General features: G+C 44.5%; 1 protein-coding gene and 1 non-coding gene across 2 annotated transcripts in view; one reads left to right on the forward strand and one right to left on the reverse strand.

Moving 5' to 3' along the window:
• LIMD1 (LIM domain containing 1) overlaps positions 1-8,785 on the forward strand; it is a 65,750-nt gene extending 56,965 nt beyond the window's left edge. Inside the window, exon 9 of the mRNA XM_073333151.1 lies at positions 616-8,785. Coding sequence (XP_073189252.1) covers positions 616-753 — 138 coding nt within the window. The 3' untranslated portion in view covers positions 754-8,785. The remainder of the gene's footprint in view (positions 1-615) is intronic.
• A 7,613-nt stretch (positions 8,786-16,398) lies between these two features.
• TRNAR-ACG (transfer RNA arginine (anticodon ACG)) lies at positions 16,399-16,471 on the reverse strand. Its single transcript has one exon. It is a non-coding gene; the product is annotated as a tRNA-Arg (tRNA).
• Between the last annotated feature and the right edge of the window lie 329 nt (positions 16,472-16,800).

The following is a 16,800-nucleotide window of genomic DNA, read 5'->3' on the forward strand; positions in this document are numbered from 1 at the left end:
CCAGCAGGATCAGGCATGTTCTCCACATTGTCTTGACTTCTGAGCAAGTTTAGGTGGCACAGTAATCATCTAAACACATGTATTTCCATTGCTATTGCTAGTGATGAGGAACTGAGATGGTAGTGCCCTGATTCATGTGACCAGTTTTACATTGGTGTAATTCCATTGACTTAGAATCATAGAATATCAGGGTTGGAAGGGACCCCAGAAGGTCATCTAGTCCAACCCCCTGCTCAAAGCAGGACCAATTCTCAGGACTTCAATGGAGTAAAACAGTGGTGAATCCAGCCTGGATATTTTAAGAAAAATGCTAGTGTATTTAAGATGTACAGGGACATAACTCTCCCATAAGATCTAAGTAATAAAAAAGAACTACTAAACCAGACTAACCTTACTGTGCTGGAGGTTGAATCTTATGGATGTTTATGATGGATGTTTTCCTAACCATGACAAATCTAGGTACTAGGGGCTTATTTTGAAAGAGCTGTTAACAGTTTAAGAGCTCATGTCCTTATCAGGGAATTGATCTCCTTTAAGTACTGGCATCAGGTACTAGTTGGTTCTGGCATCAAAAAGCAAATATACATTTTAATAGCCACTCTGGTCTTTTTGTAGGATTGTGGGATGGAACTCAATGATGAAGATGGACATCGCTGTTATCCGCTAGATGAACATTTGCTTTGTCACTCCTGTCACCTGAAGCATATAGAGAAAGGCACAACTCCAGCAGCTATGTACCAGCATCACTACTAGTCAGTACTGCTAATTCCCAGAAGCCTGTCAGAGGACTTGTTGTAGTACACATTTTCCCCAGTTGATTTCCAGTATGCATTTTCCCCAATCAGTGATTTACAGTAAGAGGATACAGAGACATTAGGTAGATTTTTTTTTTTTTCCCAAGGTTTGTATGTATGTGAGCTCCACTCTCTTATCACAAATATGTTTGTTTGAACATGTAACGTTTTCCGGGCTGGTCGATTTATTTCCCTGTGCCTTTTTCTGATCTCAAGAGCTCTTTGCTTTCACCTGGGAAGATTTTTCAGTAGAAGCACAACCATCTATCACATCAGTGAGTTCATATCATGCCATGCACAATTAATAAGCCACAGACCTCTCTACCTACCTGCTGAGAACATTTCTTCAGCCTGTGAAGTGGTTTCTGACGAGCACATTTCATCAAATCCCCTAAGGAGATCAGCTTATTAATACTGATTCTTAGAATCTTTAATTCTTTAGAAAAGGGGCTCTGTGCACAAAAGCACATTCAGACCTTTCAGTTTGTTCCCAGAATTTCAATGCCAGCCTGGCTGTGAAATGGTTGAGACGCAGCCTAGCGATCGGAGCACAAACCAACCAGGCATCTCACTTGGCTGCTGAATGTCCACATCCCAACGATTAATTTTTTACAGCTGGAGCATGATATACAAAGCCATCTTGGCCAGCATGGTCACCTGTGCTGCTGCTTGTGCATGAGCATGGTACACTAGGATCACTTTGTATAAAGTCTGAGCAACAAATTACATTCGAAAAGTTCTGGATGCTGAAAATCTGTACGTGAGGGCAGTCTGTCTCCCATTGTCTCTTGCAAAGGTCACTTTAGAAAAGAGCTCTGGGCCTTTCATTTTGCCCACGGAGCTCAGACATCAACATGGCTGTGGAAAAAGGTGCGAGCCAGGAGGCCTCAATACTGACTTCGACAGTGTTTATCCAGCTCAGACCTGTTTCATAATGGTGCCTATTTAGAGTTCTGGGAACAGATTCAAGAGCATGATGTGAAGGCTTTATGTTTGCACAGATTTAGAGCCTAACTTTGCAACTCTCACTTGTGAGTAAGTCCATTGGCACACATGGATTTGCTCACATGAATAAGGATTACTTACGTGAGCAGGGCTTGCAGGATTAGATCTTTACTTTTTTGTTCCGTTCAGAAAGCAAAAATGGCAGCTGTTTTTACTTTTTAAACACCCATGCGTGTTAGATATGGGATAGATATTATTTACAGTACACATACTGTGCACACTAATGCTTTGCAGAAACTGGTATACAGGTACTTTTTTTTTTATTTAAAAAACCAGCTGTTTCACTGCTGTTTAGTGTCTGTGAACTGACCTCCCCAACGTATCCGAAGTGCATTGAAGACTAATTAAATACTAACTAAATCCTTCCGCATCAGTGCTAAGCTATTTATTCAACCCTGTTTGATAGCATGGTGTATAGTTTTCTCCAACATCCACCATGAAACAGGGCTGACTAAATTAGCTAACCAGTGATAACTACATTTCAGGAATAAGCCGGAGCAAAGTAGTAATACTCTTCAACCAAACATCTCTCCCAATAACAACTTTCTGGCGCTAGCTAACTGCTTGAAGTTAAAAAATATAGGGCCAGATTCTTCCACTCTTACTCCCATTGAATAGTGTCTTATCCCAGGAGTAGTCCGCCTGAAATGAATGGAGGAATAAGGTATTACTCAGCTAATGCTGGCAGAATCTCACTCACAGTTGATGATATTCTAATATATACATTTCTCCCACTCTTGCCCCTCCATGTTTTCCCCCCAGCCTAGAGCTGAGAGGGCCCAATCCTGAAAGGTGATAAATGCTTCCTACAAATTTCTAAGCGTGCTCAACTTCACTTTGCAGAATTGGGCCCAGCTGATTTTCTTTGTTCACCGAATGTCATGAGGGGGGCATTTTGTCCCACACAGCAGTAGCTCTCAGCATCCCAGCCAAAGTCACCCTCTGTCACTCTTTCCAGTGACAACAGCAACTTCCAGGTGCAGCAGTCACTCTGTCATGAGGACAGATAGGGCTCTTTCAGAGCTATTGATCATGCTGTTTCCTGTGGTAGAGGATGCAAGAAAGCAGTGCAGATTGCTCCATTTGCCTGGAGACCATGAGACAAGCAACTTTCACTCTCCCCACTCTCCTTTCATCCACCTCTCTTTCTTTCTCTCTCTCCTGTGCACACGCTATCTCTAAGGTTGTCTAGATTAGTGGAGGAAACTTTTGCTGGGTGTTTAAGACCTTAAAATATTAATCTGCATTAACAGTTTACTACATATCCTCATTTGCCACAGTGTGAGTAGAAATGAGCAGAACCCAGCAATGTCAGATTTGTATGCTGAGATCATTCAGCCAGGCACAGGTTTAATCAGTTGCACAAGCAAGCATAGTCAGTGGGGAGGGCGTTGGTTCAACATCTGCAGGCGAGAGCTACAATGTGATTTAGTAGTGATGGGCAGGTTTTCAATCCGATGCCTCAGTTTGCCCTGCTCTGGCCAGAAACCAGGCAAGGCTCTTGTCAGGGTTCCCTCCCCACTCTGAACTCTAGAGTACAGATGTGGGGACCCGCAGGAAAGAGCACACCTAAGCTTATCTCTACCAGCTTAGGTAAAAAACTTCCCCCAGGCACAAATTCTTCCTTGTCCTTGGAATGGTATCGCTGCCACCACCAAGTGAGTTAGACAAAGATTTAGGAAAAGGACCACTTGGAGTTCCTGTTTCCCCAAAATATCCCCCCAAGTCCCTTCACTCCCCTTCCTGGGGAGGCTTGAGCATAAGCAAGGTGAGCACAGACCAGACGCTTGGGTTTTTAGGACACTAAAAACCCCAATCAGATTCTTAAAAACAGAACTTTTTATTATAAAGAAAAAAAGTAAAAGAAACACCTCTGTAAAATCAGGATGGAAGATAATTTTATAGGATAATAAGATTTAAAATACAGAGGATTCCCCTCTAGGCAAAATTTTTAAAGTGACAAAAAAACAGGAATAAACCTTTCTCTTAGCATAGAATATCTTTTGTTTTAGCTTGTGAATTTTTCCTAACACATTTCCTTGCTATTACTTACTATTTCTGTAATTTTAGTTGTATCATTCAGTAGGAGCTGGATTACTTGCTTGGTCTCTCTCTTTGTCTCCGGAGAGAACACACAAAAACACAAAACGAAAACCTTCCCCCACAGATCTGAAAGTATTTGGGGGTTGGACTAGATGACCTTCTGGGGTCCCTTCCAACCCTGATATTCTATGATATTCTATGATTCTATCTTCTCCCCTTATTGGTCCTTTTGGTCAGGTGCCAACCAGGTTATCTGAGCTTCTTAACCCTTTACAGGTAAAGGAGGGATTTTATGCTACCCTTAGCTGTATGCTTATGACAGCTCTGGACTCTGATTTTGGCCCAGGGCTCAGTCAGATCAGCAAAAACCCCTACAGAGAACAGCAAACTGATATTTATGACCCGTCCATTAGGTGAATGCCTCTGCATGTACTTCATTGTGACTGCTGCCCTTTGGGACGATGACCCTGGAATAAGGTTGGCAAGCTGTCACGTAATGAAGGCCAGAAAAGATGTTCAGTAGGGCTGTTCAGCAAGTTATTGAGCAAGTGGGGTAGTTTCGCTCTGAAGCCCCAATATCCCCAGAGACTTACAGCCCCCAGATGAGTGGGGGAGGAATAGTATTAAGGACAGGTAGTCACTGCATTAGTATTGAGAAACATTCCTATGATAGTGCCCTTGACCCTGAGGCATGATGGGGAGATTTACTGTTGATTTCAGCAGGAGCAGAATCCGCTCCAAGACGTACAAGGACTGGAACATGCAACTGGGGGGCTCAATATGCAGCTGTTAAACAGTAGGTGGGGAGCGCTGATGCAGCAGCGGTGCTCTACACAAGACGTCTGAGCCAGGGGGTAGTAACACGTAAGGACCAAATCGTGCCAGGTGCTGAGCACCCTCGACACCATTTACCTTAATGGAAGTGGAGACTGCTCCGCTCTCCACAGGATCCAGGCCTGTAGTGCTTGCAGCCACACCCAGTAGGGGTCTGAAAAAATCAGTTGCAATCTGAGATTGTGCCAGGGTACTCAGGTGGGAAGCAGTGTAAATTGGCAACTAATGAACATCACTGACCATTCCTTGTAAACTAAAGCATTCTGACCGTAGAATAAATGAATCACTTTCGTAGGGATGAGGCATAAATGCCAGGCCCTGCACCACTGCTCTATCCTCAAGAGACCAGTAATCCCATGGTTAAGTTTTATTAGTGATTCTGACTTTCCGCAAGCCGCTACTATTCATGCATTTCTGGTCATAGTGTAGGGAAGATGTGAAAACACTAACAAGGACTGGACTCTCTTTTAAACACAATAGACTCCTCAGTCATTTAGGGCAACATCTGAGTGATGCAGAATAAAGATGATTGGGTTATTTTGGGCCGCAGTCAGACCAGAGGAAAAGCAATCTCACAAGAAGTCTGCTTGTTGTTAATTTAAAAATGTGTCCATGGAAAATGAGACTCAAGTACAGGACAACTTACTGATCAATAGATATTCGCTGCTTCTTCTTGGGTTTAAACTCTCACTCTGCTCACTAACACTAAGAGGGGAGGGAAATGAGAGAATGAAAAAGTTACTCTGTGGAAAGCCTCTTTTGGCCTGTCATTCTGCCGTGAGTTACACTGGAGAAGATTTTTCTGAACTGATGGAAAATTCAGCCTCTGGTTCCACATGGTGTCTTGTTACTCATGTGAGTAATCCCAGAGCCCTCATCACTGGAGAAATGGAGGATTGTCCTACTTTCATTTTTAAAGTTCTATAAATTATGAGTGGTGTGAACTTTTTTTTTCTCCTGGTGTCTTTGCAGAGAGCTAGGCGGCAGCATTAAGCAATTGGGAATGGAGTGTATATGTTTGTGGTTTTGAAGCTAACGTGTACTGAATAATTGCTCACCTACCTGTTTTAACTTGTACTGTTAGATCTTTGTCAGTCTGAATGAATTCTAGATGCTTTTTGTTCCTGTTATTTGGAGGAAGATATTTACTGGTTTGCTTTAAAATCTGATGTACATTTTCATCTCTGAGTTACTTATTTGCCAAGGCCCTCTTCCCCTCTGAATGGAGTGGACACAGCAGATTTCACCAGAAGGTGTGTGGCTGCCTTTGCAGCATCCTCTCCCTCCACAAGTGCTCTGCAGGATTTCGAGCGATGGCAGTGGCAAGAGCTTGTCCTCACCACATTCTCCCCTTCCCAGGCTGTGGATATCTGAACCTATGCTGATGCTGCTAGTAGTGGCCCCAGGTCTGCACCTGTCTCTGCCAGGGGGTTTTATGCAGGTCAGGGAGCCTGAAAGCTATACTGTCAAGGGAGAGGGAGGACCAGCACCTCTGAGGAACTGGGGATTTCCTTCCTCAAGGACGCCGGAGATCTGTGGGGTGAGAGGCCCCACTCCCTGTCCTCAGACACCTCCCTCAAGGGAAGAATGCTCGGCAACTCTGAGCCTGCAAAGTGCTGAGCAGCCTACCTCCCACTGACTTCACAGGGAATTGAGGGCACTCAGCACTTTGCAAGACCAAGCCTTCTGCAAGATCAACCTGGCAGACTTTCCTGGGCCACCTGTACCTTTTGCCATGGGCATTTTGGCAGGAGAGGAAGCGTAGGCCTTAAGCAGTTTAAAGCAGCCTCTGTGGAGAGGTAAGAGAAAGATGGAGCTATCACAAAAAGTGTGAGAAATGCTGGCTTATTACATGGCTTCTAAACATCATCTCTCTTCTGTTAACGTGCATGTGCAATCTTTTGTTAAATGAGCTCTCGAAACAGCATCAGCTGAAAGCAGCAGTATGCTCTGAAAGTTAGGCTAGTCTTTGGAAACAGCTTTGCTCTTTTAGTTCGCTTTTAGAGTAAAGGATGTTTTGAAGTCTCAATTTTTCATATGATTATTCATTACAGCCACGTAGTTATTTAAATTAAAAATATCTAGGGTTTGCTTTCCAAAACCAAGGTTTAATATATTTTTAACTCAGCTCATGCTTTTAAACATATACATTCTCTATTATTTAGAAGACTGATGTTGGCTTAAATTGGGATTTTTGCATAAAACATGGGGCAAGATGAAAAACTGCAGTAAAGACATTTTGTGTGTGTTTTGAAATAAACAGCATGAAAAGTAGTCAGCGTCTAGAAGATTCACAAAACTGCAGTGCTATTAAAAGAAACAAAGAGGCCCAATCCTGTGCCACTGAAGTCCAATGGAGATTTGTCATTTATTTCAATGGGAGCAGAATTGGGTCCTTGTTTAAAGAACACTTACACTTGCCACCAGTTTTTTCCTTTTTCCATAACTTCACCATGTTGGCCTGATCCTGCAAATGGTCTGAAAGTAGAACTGCTATTGACTTTGGTGGCAGTTCTGCTTATGGGCTGGCTGCTGAACTGATCCTGATGCTAAGAAATCTCTCTATCCTTTGAACGGTTATGCTTGTATTTAACTTTATATATAAGAGTTTTCTTATTGGAGTTAGTGGGCCTACTCACGTACCCTGAAGTAAAGTTTGTGTGTACAAGTTTTTGCAGGATCAGGGCCAAAAGTATTTCATGTGAAAATGATGCAGGCATGGGAATAAATGGTATACAATTTGTTTTAAATTGTCATTTAATATATTGGGGCCTCTTTGTTTCAGTTACTTAAACAGTGGGTGCTCATTTAAATTTAAAAAAAAAAAGAGCATGTTTTCAAACAATGCTCTGGTTTTGGGTGTGAGACACAGGGTGCTTATCGTAAGGGAGGAGCCAAAGGTCTTTGTGGGGGGAAATTGTTCATCATATTACTATAAAATTAGTTAACAGATTTTTTTGAGGGTTTTCCCCCCCCCATTCTATAGAGTGGATGCAGCCCTGCTCCCTCTAACTTCAGGGCAAGGAGTATCAGGCCCCAAAAGCAAAACACTGTTTCCTTTTTTTGTCTTTGTGTATGTCTGTGGAGTTAGAGTGGGATTGTGCTTTGTATAATAGAACTGCCAGGTATATTATGTCCCTGAGACCTCACCGTGGTGATAGCAAGTACAGTATCTCTAGGGTTTCCAGGAAAGCTTTTGTAGGTGAATGTGGGATTCATTGGTCCTTGCTTATACTGGGCTGCATAATGTCATTACAATAGGGATGGATTGTGTCAACAACATATGCTCTCCCCATCCTAAAAGACTGACTGAATATCTGAATCTGGCAGTGAGAGTCAGAAGACTTTCCCTTCTCCCATCACATGGCAAGTCCACTGTCTATGACACTGGCTAGATGGCACTGTTGTGTACACCTAAGAGAAGCAGATCTAGCAGTCTGCATTCTCTGGTGGGCTTTGGAAATACCCGCCTTTTGAAACAGCCCCTCAGAGGGCTCATAGGGAAATAAACTGACTGAGGAGAATCAAATTCAGGCATCTCTAGCACTAAAATTCCTGAGCCCACTAAAAGGGAAACAGGAGACCATGCAGCAGAGTGCACCACCTGCCTGCCTGAGGAAAGAAGTTGGGCATAATTTCTGCCCTATGTGGAAAATATGATGTATAATGTAGTGCCATTAGATTATAGTTATCTCACAGAGACTGTGTCCCATATACTCTAGGGTTTGCTGCAAAGATGAATGAATAACTTGCTTCCAGAACTATTTTTATGCCCTTACTAATAGTGACCCTTATTCCCAATGCAGCTGGTCTGCAGTATACACCCACACTTGAACTCAGGTGCACACAGGAATTACACTGCTTTCTACTCCAGAAAGTAAATCCAGAACCCAGGTGGAAATACTGAATGGTACTAATTTTTGTTGCCTTAAAACTCAAATCCAAAAGAGAGTGTACTGGAACTGCTGTTGGTGTTACTGACCTCGGCTACATGTGAATATGGTTTTCTTTCTTCTGTGCTGTTACATATTTATAATGAAGGCCTGTAGCAATGGCAAACCTTTTGGCCTGCCGTGATTTCAGTGATTAAAAAGAATATAATACAATAACTCTGAGTCTGAATTATTTTCTAATGTGATTACTGTATATTGCTTTAGTCAGGTCAGAAATTGAGGGGGAGCAATTTATATTGTAAACTGGGGTATTGGGTCAGCTGGATCTATAATGAAAAACAAATATTTGATTAAACAAAAGTTTTATCTTTAGGCCTTTATACTTCAGTGTACATAGATTCCAACCGCAGTTCATCCCTCCCCTCCCGCAATTTCAACACAGAAACCTAGCTCAGGCTCAGTCCATCCTTTTAGTAACTGTGTGCTCTGTCCCTGTAGCAATCTCCTGCAGGAAGTTATTGTTCTAAGCTTTCCTTCTGAGTGCCAGCTAGAGTCTCCTGCCCTCCTTGGTACTATAAATCTTTTCCTAAAGGTATTCTTGATCTTCTGAAAAAAGTTCTTTTAGAATATGTTTATTCTAAAGTGTCTCATTTATTTTTCACACCTGACTTAAAGGCATGTTGTCTTTTCTCTCATGTACAGATCTCCTCCCTGTTATTTTGAGACACTTCATTTTGAAATTGGTCCAGTGTCACCTTGAAGCATCTGATGTTGTCTTGAGCACAAATATTTCACTAATCGTGCCTCACCCTCCCAGCCTACAAACTGGAATTCCCTGTTCACTGAAAAATCTTCAATTTTTGACTTTTTCACTTTTCAACATGATTGATGTTGGCAGGGTACTATCTAAAATGATGCCTGTAAGGAAATATTTTCCATTTTTTGGAGACAAAATAGTAGGAAAAAAACCCAGCTTACCAGTTGGTTGATACATGGGGTTCTTGCCACACCATGGGTGTAGTGTTAGGTACAAATCTAAGGCTATTTACCTATTTTTTATTGGGACTAATAATTACATGGTCAGACTGCAGAACCACTTTAAAGTGCCATATAACTCCTATTACTAGTCTACTACAGAATTGTTATTATTAAAGGAGAAAACTTACAAAAATAACGTGTGTGAATCCTGACAGCCTGGCAGAACTGAAGAAGCCTCACTGACTTGTCAACTCGTAACTAGACCCTCCTTCTCCACCATTACTTCTGAACGTTCCTTACAACAGACTAGAAGTCCTTTGGATGACTTGTCTATTCTGTGATCACAGGGTCTGATGACAGCTTGAGTAGCCACCCTAAAGCTGGCTTTAATCTAGCTACCTCAGGTCTCAGAGCAGTGAAACCGTGGCCTGTGCATGTTTCAGTGCAGGCAGTACAAGTCTGCCCAGAACCCTGGGTAATTACTCCTGGGACTAGCCTGTGCTGAAGCAACTTTGCTGCTCTGGGATCTGAGCTAGCTCAATTAATGCCTATTTACAGTGGTGCAAGTAGAAATCATTTCTTGCCGGTACTGCACTCATGCGAGGGACACAAGGGGTGGCAGGTGACCTCCCCACGTGACCCTCCATGTGACTCCTCCCCAGCCCACAGCTCCCACACTCTCCCCGTACCCTCCAACACCCCCCTTACCTGTCTAAAATTTTACAACTGCATCTGTTAAGCAGTTAAGCAATTGATCAAAACCACATTCTCTGATCTCTTGGGGCCAAATGCTGTCCCCATTGAAATCCAAAAGGAATTTTTCTATTGAGTTCAATGGGAACAGGCTTTGACATTTGGAGAGGAAAGAACAAAACCACTCAAGCAAGGGCTATGTTGTTTATAGCACTGGTATCAAAGGCTGCTGACATCTGATCTTTGTCCATCGCAAGGGAGAAATCAACAATCAATGAGGCTAGAACAGTCTCTGTACCATATCCAACTCATAAGTCAATCTGCAAAGGATCAAGGAAATATGAAGGCTCCAGATTACCTTAAAGTCCTCAGTCCCTTGGTTAGAATGCTCCCATTAGTGTATGTTCATAGTCCAAAGGCTGGAGCAGGAAAGAGGCAAAATGGAGATGTTGCCAGGGCCAGGGCCTTTTAGCTTCTGCCAAGTGCGAAGTAAAGGGAAATCTGTTCTCACTGTGAAAGATGGTGTTTGGCGTCACATGGGCAAGTTATATGTCCATCATCCCCTCCCATATTCTAGTTAGAATGTTCACAAAAAGTCCATTAAGTGTAGAAAGGTGTTTTCCAGGGTCCATTGTGAACTAAGTGTTAATGGGCCATTCAACTTGACTTGTCCCTTTGTGTGCTGGATAAATACCTTGTGGTCATTACCACAGGAGCAAACATGTAGTAAAACATAGCTAATATTCATAACTTCAGATACCAAGATGAAACTACATGCATAGAAATAGCATAATTATAAGTACCAGGAATTTCATGTATATGACTACTCCTAAAAGAGATTCTGAAAAATCACACCATGTACCTGAGACCCTATGCGCTAGCACCATGCCCCACTGGAGTTTTTTTATCTGTTATGTAACAACAGAGATGGAGCCAGTGACGTGACTCTGTTTAGCCTAAAAGGGCAAGGTTAATTTTTAGCTGTTCAGGTGTGAATGCACCTTTAGTCAGTGCGGCATACTGGCTGGCACACATTCAGGTTAATGGGCTTCAGTGTTCCTTTGCAGTTAAATTTTTAATGTTCATAAACCTGGTATGTGCTGAGGTTGTTTAAAGCATAATACAGGTTTTTAGATTTGCAAATCTATGAACCTCTGCCTCTTTGAAATTTTATTGTTATTATTTATTCTTTTTCCTGGTCATAATGTGGGAGGGTATCCTCTCTGCCCTCTGCTCATGAGGTTATGTATGTGTCTTGTAGCAGACTTCTGAACACAAGTTGGAAGGAATTTTTTTTCAGTGAGTATGGACTGATTCTTTTCTCTTAGAAGGCATGTAATTTTTTCAGGTACGTGCTGATTAACAAAAAACAATTGGGGCTGTTAAACTTTCTTCAAATTCCATAGAAAATTAAGTTCAGCTATATTTTCCAGAACAGTGATGAAATGGGTGTTTATATATACAAACATTAACTACTCACCTTCCCCCAAAATATTTAGTATTCAGTCTGTTTATATGGAATATGGGAGTTGGGTGAGGAACCATTTCAGCATATGTATGATTTATTAAAAGAAAAGGAGTACTTGTGGCACCTGAGAGACTAACCAATTTATTTGAGCATAAGCTTTCATGAGCTACAGCTCACTTCATTGGATGCATACTGTGGAAACTGCAGAAGACATTATATACACAGAGACCATGAAACAATACCTTCTCCCACCCCACTCTCCTGCTGGTAATAGCTTATCTAAAGTGATCACTCTCCTTACAATGTGAATGATAATCAAGTTGGGCCATTTCCAGCACAAATCCAGGTTTTCTCACCCTCTGCCCCCCCCCCCACACACACACACACAGACTCACTCTCCTGCTGGTAATAGCCCATCCAAAGTGACCACTCTCCTTACAATGTGTATGAAAATCAAGGTGGGCCATTTCCAGCACAAATCCAGGTTTTCTTACCCCCCCCCCAAAACCCCACACACACACACACAAACTCACTCTCCTGCTGGTAATAGCTCATCCAAAGTGACCACTCTCCCTACAATGTGCATGATAATCAAGGTGGACCATTTCCAGCACAAATCCAGGTTTTCTCACCCTCTGCCCCCCCCCCCCATACACACACAAACTCACTCTCCTGCTGGTAATAGCTCATCCAAAGTGACCACTCTCCTTACAATGTGTATGATAATCAAGGTGGGCCATTTCCAGCATAAATCCAAGTTTAATCAGAAGGTCTGGGGGGTGGGGAGGGGTAGGAAAAAACAAGGGGAAATAGGCTACCTTGCATAATGACTTAGCCACTCCCAGTCTCTATTTAAGCCTAAATTAATAGTATCCAATTTGCAAATGAATTCCAATTCAGCAGTTTCTCGCTGGAGTCTGGATTTGAAGTTTTTTTGTTTTAAGATAGCGACCTTCATGTCTGTAATTGCGTGACCAGAGAGATTGAAGTGTTCTCCGACTGGTTTATGAATGTTATAATTCTTGACATCTGATTTGTGTCCATTTATTCTTTTACGTAGAGACTGTCCAGTTTGACCAATGTACATGGCAGAGGGGCATTGCTGGCACATGATGGCGTATATCACATTGGTGGATGTGCAGGTGAATGAGCCTCTGATAGTGTGGCTGATGTTATTAGGCCCTGTGATGGTGTCCCCTGAATAGATATGTGGGCAAATTTTAAGTAGCACTGTATCCTAAAATGCTTTATGGTATTGTACCCAAACATTGCATTTCAATGGGGGATTCAACTTCCTTTATAGGAACTAAACAGACTCCTGAAACTTGTACCACAAAAGTGGTCCACAGACATGCAAATAGTCCCATTGTCTTCAATGGGATTGATCAAATGATTAAGGGTTTACAGGATTAGGTTCCAAGTTTGTAAATTGTTCTGGATGAAACTCACAATGCCTGAGCTGTCAGATCAGAAGGAGCTTCATTCGAATAAAGGTGGGAAGATGTGTGATAAGTCTTAGCTCCGTTGCTAAAATGAAGAACGTATTTTCAGCAAAATTCTTGGCAGATTCCTGAAGCAGCTGATTTAAGGCTGTCACTGTCCAGGGGCATTATAATCTTCACTTATAGTTCTCTCACCCATAAAGCTGGAAAATGAGGCATTTGTTTTCTTTGTTTTGCTGCTCCAGTTCCAGATAACAAAATGCATATTAGACTAGTTTGGCTGCAAAGAAGAATTCTATGTACACTGTGGACAACACTTGATTCCTGTCAGGATGCAGAAATGGGCTGACATCAGAATCCAAACATCCTCTGGTCAGTGCAAGCAGAGGCATTCCTCTAATGATTTGGACTTGACCTGATGCAGTATGGATGTCATAGATAATTCAGACCAATGAGGAGAAACAGAATCAAAAACACTTTTTAAAAACCTTCTGTGTCTCCCTCCACCCCCCTCCCCCCCCCGCCCCAGGACTCCTGCCCAACTTAACAGCACAATACATATGCTAACAAACTTAAACAAAGGCTTTGTTTAAGTTTCTCAGCATATGTATTGTGCTGTTAAAGCCATATAAAGAATAAATGCCCTCCCTAGCCCTGTGGAGCACAGCGCAGCCCCCCCACGGGGGGAGGGGCCTAGCCCCATGTCTTTCTGGCACCCCGTGCCCACTAAAAATACTAGGTACTAGAGGGTATCTCCCTACTTGCACTACTGCTTGTCTATACGGCAAGTCAGTGTTCAGCAAGCTGGGGTGTAACCCTGTGCAGTAGATCAAAGCGCACCAGGGAACTTTTAGCATGCAGCAAGCAGGACCCACGCTGCCAGGCTAGTGGGCTGTAGTTTCACACCCCAGCTTGACGTGCACTAAATTGCCAGATACACAAGCCCTTGGTCTGACACCGCCCCACCCTGTGAAAACACCTTCCCCCCCTTTCTGCCCCCCCACCACTTTGGTCTTGTCTGGCTGGCTATTCCCATTTCCTCCTGAACTCCATCATTCATGTTCCTTCCTGAACCTCAAATATCCCCTCCCCCGCTCGGTTTTCCCCACCGCAGTGGCTGGATTAGGAGGAGCCAAGAGTGGGAAATCTCGTCACAGCGAGTCTATGGGGGGAATCAGTGAGGGTTTCTGACAGCAAGGGGGCAGGGTGGCATTCACTCCAGGCAAGCTCTCCCTTGCTAACATCCTAGCCAACCCCGACAAAGCTCTAGGAACAGCCCATCTGCAGGTGGTATGCGTCTAACAATTAGCCAGTTTAAAGGTTAAGAGCTGACATATTGCCAAGCAATGAGACTGGCTCCCTAGTCCAGTTTAAGTCGGCAGCTAGGAAGGAGGTTGCGGTGGCATGAAGTAGAAGTCAGCTTGGAGACCCAGCTCTGTCGTGCGTTTCCAGGGGGGTGCTGGGATTTTTCAAAGCTGTTGATATCAGAAGGGGTTGCAGGTGCTCAGCACCTCTGAAAACCAGACCATTGACCAATCTAGTTCCTAGTTTCCCCATCTGCAAAATGCGGACAGTGTTTCCCTACCTCAAAAGATCATTGTGATGCTTAATTCTTTATTCTTTGACGGCCAGGTGCCGCACGGATGTGTGCAGTGAGGAAATGGCTCTCAAAGCAAATGACAATAGCTCTGACTGGTAGTAGCACCTTTCATTCAGGTTCCCTTCCGCCAGCCAATTAATTTTGAAAGCCCTTTTACAAAAGCTACATGGCAGTTGCAGATCAGACAACAGGTTCAGCTAGTCTGGAATCCTGTCCGCCGAGATGGTCGGTGCCTGAGGCGTCTGCACCTGGGTGTCTGTGCAAAGGCTTTCTTGGTAGTGGCAGGAGGAGATTCCTTTCCAGCTCCTTCAGGTGATCAAACACCACCCTGCATCGTGTGGCCTGGGTGCTCTTGCGTTGTCTCCGGCTTGGCTCTCACACTTGCAAATGTTATAAAATGGGAGTTACCTGTGATGCCCCCTGTTAAGAGCCCCCCATTGCTTTCCACTCTGATGAGTGAAGAAAAGCCAACAAGAGGGATCTGTGAGGGGAACAGCCGGCTTTGGGGGTTGTTCCCCCATTCTACTTGCCAAAATCAAGAGTCGGGGAAGCGGGCCCTGAGGTCGGGGTCTGTCAAATTCTCTGCCCCTTTCCAAATCTGCGAAGCAAACAGGAGCAAGCTGCTGGAGCCAGTGTCTGTGTAATGTGCTCATCTTCCCCCTCCACACTATGGAACGCCCTTGAGCAGGAATATGCAGGGTTGCTGTTGCCATGTTGGTCCCCAGATATTGGAGAGACAGAGCAGATGGAGGTGAGACTTACCGCACCTGCTCTTGAGCAGTAACGTCAGGGGTGCGGCAAGCGACACACACAGGAGCGAGGTGGTGTAATATCACATGAGAGGAGAATGATAGTAGAAGATTTAAAATCACAGGGGCTCCTAGCTACCCAAAGGTGGCATCATCATATGGAGGCAGATAATGGCGCAGGCTCGGGAACGGGGAGGTATATGGAGGCAGATAATGGCACAGGCATGACATAAGGTCATATAAGCACTAGTGGGGTTATAATGACACAGGGAAGGTGTGACACACAAACACGTGAGGGATGGTTTGCTGGCACACAGAGAACAGGTACAGGGAGGCTGTCTGAAGGATAGGGTTATAATGGTGCAGGGGGGTGAGGGAATAAGCGCATCAGCATGAGGGGCCGGAGGGTAGATGGAGTAGTTGGGGGTGTATGGCAGGGTGAGGGGGGGTGTGGCAGGGGGAAAAGGGGAGGGCGGTAAGGGGTGTACAGAAGGTGAGTGGTGTTGGGGTGTACGGCAGGGGAAGCGGGTATGGGGGGACCTGGCAGGGGCAGCGGGGAAGGGGGTATGGGTGTGTGTGGAAGGTGAGTGGTGTGGGGGTACAGCAGGGTGAGTGGGAAGGGGGTACAGAAGGTGAGGGGATATGGGGGTGTAGGGAAGGCGAGTGGTGTGGGGGAACAGGGGGCGCACAGCACAGCGAGTAAAGAAAGGGGGGTGTCTGGAAGGTGAGTGGTGTCGGGAGGGATTCAGGGGGGTCACAGCAAGGTGAGTGGGGAAGGGGTGTGCTGTATTCCATATATCTCTATGGGGGCGAGTGATCGGGCTGTAGGTGACTGCAGGAGGCAGGAACAGTAAAATGAGGGTGCCTTGGCAGGAGGGGAAAAAAAAAAAATAATCAGCCGAGCCAGCCAGGAGTCGAACCTAGAATCTTCTGATCCGTAGTCAGACGCGTTATCCATTGCGCCACTGGCCCTGCTTACAGTGAAAGGTCTGGCGCTCTCTATGTAACTACTCATCGACCCCGCCTACACACACAGTCCACTAACAGATGGGCGTTCGGATCCATGGGTGGGACTATGGAGGGATATGCAGCCAATCAAAGCCCGTCTGTAGCTCCGCCCATCGCCCGGCCCCTCTCCTCCTCACTAGTTCCTAGGGGGCGGAGCTACAACAACACGCTTGGCCAATCCCTAGCCGTTTCGTCGAGCGTCTCACGCCCCGCTTCTCCCCCACCCGAGCGGTAGCCTCACAGTTGCACTGTCGCCTGATCACTAGGTGGCTCAGTGGGCGCGGTCAGAGCCG

This window comes from Lepidochelys kempii, chromosome 2 (assembly GCF_965140285.1).
Source record: "Lepidochelys kempii isolate rLepKem1 chromosome 2, rLepKem1.hap1, whole genome shotgun sequence".
Taxonomy (NCBI): Eukaryota; Metazoa; Chordata; order Testudines; family Cheloniidae; genus Lepidochelys; species Lepidochelys kempii.